The 10737-nt window shown below is 40.1% G+C and overlaps 1 protein-coding gene across 3 annotated transcripts in view; it reads right to left on the reverse strand.

The window, feature by feature from the left end:
• The window catches only part of si:dkey-172j4.3 (diacylglycerol kinase eta), a 62038-nt gene that overhangs the window by 50148 nt on the left and 1153 nt on the right, over positions 1-10737 (reverse strand). For 2 of the 3 annotated variants that reach the window (XM_020619548.1, XM_020619546.1), the window contains exons 2-3: positions 10067-10402; positions 9376-9480 (exon numbers count right to left, since the gene is read on the reverse strand). In XM_020619548.1, the coding sequence (XP_020475204.1) occupies positions 9376-9480; positions 10067-10159 (198 nt within the window). In that variant the 5' untranslated portion in view covers positions 10160-10402. Of the gene's footprint in view, positions 1-9375; positions 9481-10066; positions 10403-10601; positions 10708-10737 lie in introns of those variants that run through there. The other variant, XM_020619547.1, reaches the window with a different exon arrangement.

A 10737-nucleotide genomic window follows, 5' to 3' on the forward strand; every position in this document is an offset into this window, starting at 1 on the left:
CAGATTTGTGACATGCAAAAAGCTTTTATTCATACCAGACTCTTCCCTTTAGCCCTGTCTGACTTCATTATATGCGTAAGAGGGACGCACTGAGAGGTACAGCACCAGCACAGATTGGAAAACACACATTTATCATGCAAAGGGTGGGGGAAAATTTATAGAAGAAAATGCACAATAATGATCTAAAAATAATTCACATCTGCATACTTCTAATCTCAAATGAATCACTACGTTATGAGAACTGAGATGGCAATGTACACTACCAGTAAAAAAGTCTGGACACACATTCAAATCAACGGGAAAGTATGAATGTCCAAACCTTTGACTGTTAGTGCATTTACTGATGCCTCAAGAGGACGGGGGTAATGTGTGGGAGGCTGAAGCTGTCCCAACAAGTACGAAGACAAGAAACCTCACTGGCTTTCCTTATACACATACACACACACACACAGTTTATGTTTCGTAGTCCATGAGGACTTTACATTGACTTACATGCATTTCCTGTAGACTAACCTTAACCAGAACCACTACTTGCCTAACCCTAACCCTGACCCTAACCTTAACCTAACCTCATCCTAACCCTAACACACACACACACACACACACACACAGCCAGTTGTGTTTCTAAGAATACATGACAAAGTCCAAAGCAAACCCTAGGTATGTGCAGTTGTAAAAGGGAACTTTACTCCTGTGCGCCCTAACGTACAGTGAGAGTAACAGTGAAGAAAGCAGAGTCGCTCTCTCTCTCTCTGTCACTCTGTCAAAGACATACCCACACACACACACACACACACACAATGCGGACTTCGCATTAGGTGTCATTAACAAATGTGTTTTTCACGCTGCTGACTTGTTCCTCTTCATGTAGTGCTTCAAGTATATTAACACACAACGTCAAAAAAAAAAAAAGGAACAACAACAACGAATGCTGATTTTGTAAGCTGCAGTCAAACAGAATCCACTGAATCATAAAGTCTATCAGATTTCTCAGGACAGCAGTATTACAAAAGCAGCATGTTTGTGTGTGTGTGTGTGTGAGTGCGCATGTGGGGTGCAGTGACAGCGCTTTGCTTCCTGTTAAAGAGATTTCAAGAGAGAGATGCTGACAAAAGGCCAAAATGAGTCTATTTTTGGCCACAGAGTGAGAATGAAAGATAGAGATAGCAGGGTTATACCAAAAATGGAATACAAGAAAAGCAAACAAAAAAGGCAAACTGAGAAAGAAGAAACACAAAGAAGAGAGAAGTGTGTGTGTGTGTGTGTGTGTGCGCGTCTTCTTCTGCTTGGCACCCTGACTGGACAAACTGTAGAGCATCACAGGAAATGTTACGACCTCAGTGTCTCATTAACAAACACGTGCTGTGGTGCCTGACCGGCCCAGTGTGCATGACGTGGTCATGCATCTAGAAAAAGAAACCGTGTTTCTCAGCTGAAACAATTAGCATTGTCTTTTACATTCTTGCAAAGTCGGTCAAAAAAGAGAAAAACTAAAAACTTTACCAGTGTATCGTTATCATCATTTGTCAATACATTTAGATGTTTTTTTATCCACTTCCACTGAAGTTGTGCACTGTCGTCACCCAGCTGCTACTGTTAAATTTGAGACCCATACCTGGAGCCATTTTACTTCGCTTACTGTTAGCTCGCTAGTCTCTTTCCCACCAGGCATTGTGCATCCACATGACTCATTATACGTATGGACATAAAAGACTGGCACAGTCAGAGAAACAAAGTGACAAATTTCTTAATAAACTATAATAACAACCAAACATCAAACTAGACTGAAAGCTTTCTAGAACAAAACAGCACAAAATCTAATCAGGTAGGAGAATTTTAGGGCCGCAACAATGTGTTAGGTTTCGATTCAAATGTAGCACAAATTTCAGACAATTTTCCAGAAAACCAGCAAACAGAAATGCCAATTAGCCATGTTTCTATACAATACTACTATATTGCAAATATTAGAAGTTGGTTCAATGAGATAAACAGCCAGGTAGCAGTAAATCTCCAGTTGGCTGCCATTAACCCACTGCAGAAGAAGACAATACAGTGAGATGACATAAATAAAAGAGCACCCACCAAACCTCTAAACAAATAAAATGGCTGTGGATAATATGATGGAAACATGGCGTTTGTTTGTTGCATGTATTCAGTTGAGGAAGTTAAAGTCACGGCATGATCCGTTAGTGTTAAAAGGCAACAACATGCAGCAGCTTCAACTGCAGATCCGTGAGACAAACAGCAAAACTCCTACTTTGGGTTGTCAGTCCCCATTAGCAGACAGCAGGAAAAGAGAAGGAGACAAGCGGGTGACACTGACACACACACACACACTGGACATACAAACATAGATGCACACCTGTCAACGTGTTCGCTCATTAGTGCTGTCAAACACACACACACACACACACACACACACACATCTGCTCCTGGCTGAGAGCACACATTAGTTCATTAGTGACTACACACACACACACACACACACTAGAGATTTTATTGTCTTCTCATTATTAGTGCAAAGCGAGTTACACAGTCACTGCAGATAACTTGTCAACTTTGGCTGTCTGTTTCACAAACTGAAACACCCCCCCCCCCTCCTTGATGGCCTACTGCAGATTGGAGCCTAAAGGCGGTTTGCAACTCACACACACAGGAGGGAGGAGGAATGACAAGGCAAGACAGAGAGGAAAATGGCAGGGAGGCTGAAACTGGACAGACGAGACTGAAAAAGTTAAAATAGAGGGCTGGTGCAGAGAGATTAATGGGGGTGTAAAGGCAGCTAAACTCAGCAAAAGTCACTTCACCCACTCTTTGTAGCTGATATAAATCTTTGTGATGTTTACATACAACATTCATCGCAGTAAGAGTCATTCTAATGTGACATATGAGGCAAGACTTTTAAGAGAAAAAAGCAAGTGTATGACAGAGTTCTATGGACACGTTCACAAAACGTTAAAGTGTCACAGCAGCTTTGCAAAGTGAAGTGAAACCTCACCTAGACATACTGACAACGTACGTATGAAGAGTTAATAATGTTCTGTTTGAGATTATCTCCTGTTGAAGTTTGTATTTATCACAGATAGCATGGGCAGAGAGAAGAAGAGAAACAAAAAGAAAGTGGTACTGAGCGACAAGGTAAATAGATGAAGGTAGGTTGAGATGAAAGGAGGAAGGATGGGATGACAAATGCAGGAGGTCAGAGAAGAGAGAGTGAGTGCACATGTAGAGATCAAGGCAGGAGGCATCAAGAACAACCAGGTGGCAGCAATGAAAGAGAAGAACTGGAATAAGAATGTACACAAAAGAAACAGACAGGGAGTGAAGTGAAAAAGGGAAAAAATGGGCATACAAATAATTACTTAACCATTTACTAGACAGTATGTTCTTGGGGTCAGTGACACATTCAATTTCTAAAAATTAGCTTGTTTTTTTTTTTTATCATCTCCATTTGGATTTTATTCTATGAAGCATAAAGAAAAACATTTTTGTTGCAGAATCAATATCGGAAAATGTCTCATGTCAAAAAAATTAAAAGTAAACATAAAAGCTTTGAAAAGGAAAAGGATTTGATTGCAAATGAATATCGGATTACTGATTTTCTTCAGGGCTTCTTAAGGACTTCCTATTCTCTAAATTTAAAGTGGAGGACTTCCTGTTTTCTTTGACTGTGCAGAGTTCTCTCATTGGACAATCTGACGTCAAGGGGAACATGAGGTCAAATCAACAGAAACTAAGTTCCAGTGAGCACAAGTGACCAGTCTGGGAAATGGACTGACTCAGCACTTAGGCCGCGTGTTCTGTCGTGTACACTCATGCATGTGCGATTACCAGCCTGTGTACAGTGATTTCATTATAGAACATAAGAAATACACACTGTGTCCATTGTGGATCATGGTACGTTAGCACTGTGGTACTGCTACTTCTGCTGATCACTCCGTCCATCGCTGGTCTCACCATTTTAAAAGTTTACTTACTGTGTTTGACACAATAGCCAAACAATATCCCCCCCACCCCCCACCACTTAAAGTGGATGAAGTGATTCGATGGTTATGTTGCAAATGAGGTAATCATAAATGCTTCTTCCACCACTGCAGTTCTGTGATAGCCAATTAAGGGTAAGGTCATCCATCAGACAAATTTCATCTCCAGTGTCACAAACACTGTCAATTGTGTCAAATAGTACGCTCATGTTTGCACACGGCCACCTGCAGCATCCAGTCAAAAGCAGCGTGAAATACTATCCGACTGCACCAGCAGACAAGAGGTCTCGTCACATCTTTGCCAGAATATGAATGAATAGGGCAAACCCCTCCTCCAAGTGAGCTCCTGTAATTTTTACAGTTATAACAACCCTTCATCATCTTCACCGTGTAATCAAGAAGGGTTTCTCTGCTAAACTGCTAAAATATGGACATTATTTCATAATCAATACATCAGTTATTTCAGCAAGTCTATTCCTGAGGCTACAAATAAGCATTAATTAGGTTAATATGGACATACTTCATGTAGATTTTAGATTTTTCCATGTTTGCCTAAAGCAGCGTTATGACATCCACTGATTTCCATATATCAACCAGTTGTGACAGTAAAGTGCTATAAAAGGGGGCAGTGCACCAGAAGAAAAACAGAAAAAGAAGAGGAGGAAGGAAAGCAAATGCAGACTATTCAAAACATTCACAAAGTTTCTCAGATGTTTCAGAAAACACACTGAGCATTAAGGACACAAACAATGTGTTTCATGCAGACTTTGTGCCAGCAACTGTAAAACATCTTAAACAGCCGAGCTGCCTCCAGGCAACCTGTTGTGATGGTAAATAAGGGTATTAGATCCTGCTGTTTGTTGTGTGGCCTCCTTATGTAACTGAGTCTGGATCTGTCTCTCTCTGCTAATTTCCACTCGGCCTCCATTGTTCTCCGTCTTCAACTCACTAATTCTCTCTTCTTCCTCCATCCCTGCTTCTCTCTGCTCATCCCTTTCCATCGCTCTCTCATAGTACTAATCCACACACTATTTGCAGCTGTATCATATCAAGCCAAGGACACACACACACACACACACAGCACTGGCCATCCCACACATGTATGCACTCTCCTCGAGCCATTTCTGTTTACAGTCCCACACACACACACACACACCTATAATGCATCCTCATCTCCATTGCACTTATCACCCACACAGATTTCTGCACCAAGAGTGAGATGCAGATAAAAAAGAACAAATATAGTGGGTTTGCTTCCAAAGCACCAGCAGGAAATCCACAGGAACAGGAAAAAAAAAGAAGTGTTACCTGTTGGTCACCACTCAAAACGCCAGAAATATAACTGGTTATATAATCTAAAGTGTTACTGATGCTTTAGAACAAAAACTTTCAGGTTGGAAAGCAGGAAAAAAGTTCACATTTATTTATTCGTCACATGTCTAAAAAAAGACATGAAGGTGAATATGAGAAAAAAACGTCCTAGAAAACAGGAAAAATAATGAGATGAAAATAGGAAAACATGTTGGATATGATAAAGAAAAGGATGCTGGTGTTTAATTCAAATAGATTTTCAATTACTTTTGAATTATTCTTTTCTTTTGGGAGATGGAGAGGTAAAGAAAGGGAAGGATGTACCGTGTGCCCCACTTCACATAGAAACAGACATGATGAAGGGACTGCCCTTTTCTGTGTGTGTACTTTTGGTGCACGTCCATTACAGCTTGCATGATTGGCTTACTCAAAGCTACAGCGGTGGTGCCACACACACACACACACACACACACACACACAATTCACAGAAGCTGTTTGCTCTTCTGCCTCATTCTCTTCCTATGTCTCCCTTGTTTTCCAAATGGTAAATGAGGGCAAGGCAAACGGGGAAGGGGTTGGAGAAGAGGAGGACAGAGGAAAAGAGAAAACAAGTGTGAAACCTTATGTAACTCAGCCTGGAGGTACACAGGGACAGACTAAGAGAAAGAAAGAGAGAGGTCACTCAGAAAAAGCTGAATAAAATGGCACAGGTCTTCGCTCCGACCTGTGACACAGAAGATTATAACCACTGTGTGCAGAAATGTTTTCACATTTAACATCACATGTCAAATTTCCCACAGATCAACTGCTTCCAAAAGATGCTGCTGCTGTAACTAAGTACATTTACTCAGGTACTGCACTTGAGTACAGTTTGAAGCATCTGTACTTTACTCAAGTACTTTCATTTTCTGCTACTTCATACTTTTTCACAACATTTTAGAGGCAAGTTTGTTTTTTTTACTTTTTACTCTACTATATTTATTGGATAACTTTAGTTACGAGTTACTTTTCAGAACCACATTAACAACATAAAATACAGTATAATCATAAGAGCCTACTGATCCCTAGTGGTAAATTCACAACCAACCAGCAGTGTAACTATACGTTAGCTCCACATTTACCAGCTGCAACATTAGTGACAAAAACAACAACGCATCACTGCTGCTGCGTAATGCAACACAATCCATTTGACATCATTTAACACACTGATGTTAAGGGTGTCCGACACGTGTCTCATTTTCCATGCAGTATGGGTTGAGTTCTTACAACCTCCACAGAAACAGGTCAACAACTCTGATTTTCACAGTGATAACAAAACAAAAATACAAGCCGCTGTAGATCAATCTCCATCAGCTTTGAAATCCAGTCTAGTCAGCAAAATCTACAGCGTTACAGAGTCGACCAATTAGCAAAGTCTCCAAGGGCAGATTTGTTTTAATTATAGAGCAGACTTAAAAATGACAGCAAAACATTTATAGTGTGAGCATTTCATGCTTCAGAGCAAGTTTCATTACCAAATAAATTTAGCCTAAACCACAAAAGCTTAAAAATGCACCTGATGTCATGAAATCTCAAATAGTTGGCGACTTCAATGGGCCTGTGTTCTAGAAAAATCAAATTTGCTGCCCCAGTATCAAAAAGCAATTTAATTACATGAATGTCTCCAGAGTAAAGTGGGAATGACACGGCGGGTCTTTGAGGGCTATCACTGCATCTCTTTAACTATTTACAGGCTCACTACTGAGGAAGCGAATTAATCTAACAGTGTCAGGATGTCATGTCACAACTGATAAGAATTAGCACCTCCTTAACAAGTGCGCCAGCAGACTGCAGATCTAACAAGCAGGGTAACAGGCAGAGTAGAAAATGAGGCGAGGCATGAATGAGGGCTGAGTGGCAAACGTGCCCTGCTGGTATTTAGCAGGAAAAACAAACATCCAGCCCCAAATACATGTATTATAAAGGCATTTTAGCACACATGTGGTGAAGAAACACACACATACTAAAGCACTCACCCACATGTACACAAAGGAACAAAGCGAACGACAAAGCTTAACCTAAGTGCCCCAAATACATGTATTATAAGGCATTTTAGCACATATGTGGTGAAGAAACACACACATACAAAAGCACTCACCTACATGTACACAAAGGAAAAAAGCGAACGACAAAGCTTAACCTAAGTCTCATGACTGTCAGTACACACAACGTAATCAACAGACACACAATCCAAGATCTTTAGCCATCGCTACCTGTGGCTCCTTTCGACCAGTAGAAATGCATCATTGCACTGAAACTGAGGATTGAATGCTCTTTTTCCAATGATGACTTACAACTTCTCTGTCATGTATAAAGAACTGCCTCCTGTTTTTAAAACTATTCCAGACGGTCTCTCACCCACGAAAGTTAGTTACACCCAATAAGGTGTATAGAACTTTTTGTAGAAAAATCATAGAGTCATCTCTTTGGAACTGTAACTTAAGATCCAAATTTTGATCACATTTTGGCTGTAATTTTCAATTTAAACAGGCTGCAAATGAAGAAAGTTTATTTGAGCACAAAGCAACAGTATAGAAAAAATTCAATTGACTTGAATACAAAAAGCAGTAAATCCTTACATTTCAGAGAACATGGAACCATCAGATCTTTAGCTTTATCTTAAAAAATAATGACAATCTTCAAAAAACTAAAATTCATATTTTTATCCTTTCTCATCTATATCCTTTTTTATATTTATTTTATCGATATATTAACATGAAATGCAAATATATGTAAATTAACTACATTATTATTAAATAATGAAAATCATTAAATTTTTTACTGGATTACTTGATATAAAATAAACATATCACATTAAAAAGAGGTCAAAACACTATTATGGTCCCGGCTTTTACCCATAATTCTCTGACCCTGAAACCATGGCAACCAGCTAGGGTGTTGTTATGCCCATAAATGTGCATGAACACCCCACTAGATACACCACATTATAGCAATGTCCGATTAGATTAGGCAGTCAATACCAGATTGATATCCAATGTCATTATAAGCTCCATAGGCAAACCTGGCATTATGGGATTTCATCCCCATGGCGACGGGCTTTGCCAGGTATCCCATGTCTCCTGAAGTTTAATTTAGAGTTGAGTACAAATAATAGATTTCAAAACACATGCATATGATAATTTGGACAGTTATCATATACGTGTTTTGCACTTAAAAAATGCACTTCTTATAGTGCATAAATAACTAATGAGTCAGACTTGTGTGTTTGCCAGTAAAGGCCAGTATTACACCATCAGTCTCTGTGGCCAATAAGAGAGTAAGAGAGGAAGCTGTTACTACTGTATGCCACATTGAGTTTCAGAGATTTGAGACCTGACGTAAGTGAGTTAAATGATGCCAACAGAAAGTGGCCAGGCCTGAGCAGGAAGTCAGCTGACCTCAGTCGATTCAAATGAGGAGCCGACAAGATCACAGCTTTGATTTAAGTGTTCATAAAGTTACACCAGACAGACAATCAAACAGAAAAGACACAAGGAGTTAAATCCCCTTGAAAAGTGTGTCCAGCATTAGATAAAAGCAGATGTTCTTCAACTAGCTTCAAATCCACACACACATTTCCATTCATCAGTAAGATGCTTAAATTTTATATTGACTCTCACAGTTGTAATCATGGTTCCCACTGTGGCCTTGTTAAAAAACAAGACTTTCCATAACAAAATTTAGAGCATTTGACCACTGACTTAAAAATCCCTCCCTGGTTCTTTAATGCTGCATTTTGCCTTAATGAAGTCCTGTTTAAATATGTATAAAGTTCAGAAAAAGCTCTCAAAAGGGCTAGAACATAAAGATGTCAAAAAAGCTGAAAACCAACATCTATAATACAAGATGGAGTGGAACGGAACTCTGATATTACCTGACATTTTAGCCAGTTTTCCTAATGTCTCCTATGCTGAACACAAAACTGTCGAAGTTCATTGACAATCCATAGGCTCAACCACTGGGAGCCCTGTTCAGTGAATAAAACAGTACAGAGGCTATATTCCCACCCACACACGTTCTCTTTCTCTACGACTTTTCCTACCTTGGCTCTGATCTGTCCCGAGGTCGACACTTTGCGGATCAGCTTGTGCGAGGTTTCCTCTTGTTCTCCGTCGCTGTCTGATGACTCTTCTCCAGCTTCTCCAGCCTGAAAGTTGAGAGGGAATAGATTCAACATCTAAGCAAGATAACAGCCAGATATTCCTATTATACAACATTTGGAACCCTTTAGCACTGAATAACCGACTTTCAAGGTCTTTACCACCCAGCACACATTCTTAAAAAGTGGTGGTGCTTTGGTTCAGCTTTCTCTCCTTTATGTTAACTGTAAAGAATAAAATCCAAACTACACTTAAGGACCCCAAATAAAAATACTGAGGACAAGAGAGTAAAAGAATCCAGAGCACTATAAATCTTGACTGTTAAATATAAAACAACAGCTGAGATTATGTATAATCGACTGCACTTCCATTTTCAAAAGTACAAAATTCTAAAGTTTTGCTGAAGTGTAAAGGCAAAAGGGCAGACGGCCTGTGCTTATAAAACATTTCTTGAAGAGAGTGAGCATTATATGGAATCAGGCACCATAAAGTATACACTTTATGTAACACTATACCATCATTTCAGTCAAAATGAAACTGTAGTGGTTTATAATAAAGAATTTAGACATTTCCTTTAGCAATTCCACCATATTTGAGTAGACTGAAGGATACAATAGACTGAGCAGTACTTACAATATGGGTCCTTTCAGAGTCTGCATGGGGTGTCCCCAGCGACTCGCCAGGCTCTGCCACATACAGGACGTTGGGGTTCAGCTTGGATGCCATGATGAGTTGAGGGCAAAGGAAAGGAGCGGGAAGAACAGGAAAAGGAAAAGCGGATGCGAGAAGACAGGTGTGGAAAGAAGCAAGGAGGCGGAGTTCTGATTTAAGGAGCAGAAGAAGAAAGTGGAGTTGGGTGAGGTGGAAACCTGACCAAATAGAGGAAGAGAGGGGAGGATGACGAATGGGACGGCAGGCCCCGGGACGCCACGCTCGTCCTCGTGCCGCTCACTCTGTTCAGGGCCAACTCTGGAAAAGATTTAGGAATGAATTACTGATTAGAAGAGAAACACTCCGAGAATTCTTTTATTTTGGGGAAACAGAGGTAGAAACCTGGAAGTTCAGAGCTTTCAAACAAAGGGCCTTTTGTAACTACAATTCATTTTTCTTTCCTCCTCCATTACACAATTTCAGTTAAAAAGCGTGAGAGACAATGACAGCTACTTACTTCTCTGTTCCTCTTTCCGACAGCACTGGGGCTTACAGTATAACACTGTTTTTAAATAGAGCCCTTGTGATGCGGAACAGCCACTTGGCAAGTGACACAGGCACAGAGTGAAATGTTGATGATGATGATGACAAGG

Source organism: Monopterus albus, unplaced genomic scaffold (assembly GCF_001952655.1).
Source record: "Monopterus albus unplaced genomic scaffold, M_albus_1.0 scaffold222.1, whole genome shotgun sequence".
Classification (NCBI taxonomy): domain Eukaryota; kingdom Metazoa; phylum Chordata; class Actinopteri; order Synbranchiformes; family Synbranchidae; genus Monopterus; species Monopterus albus.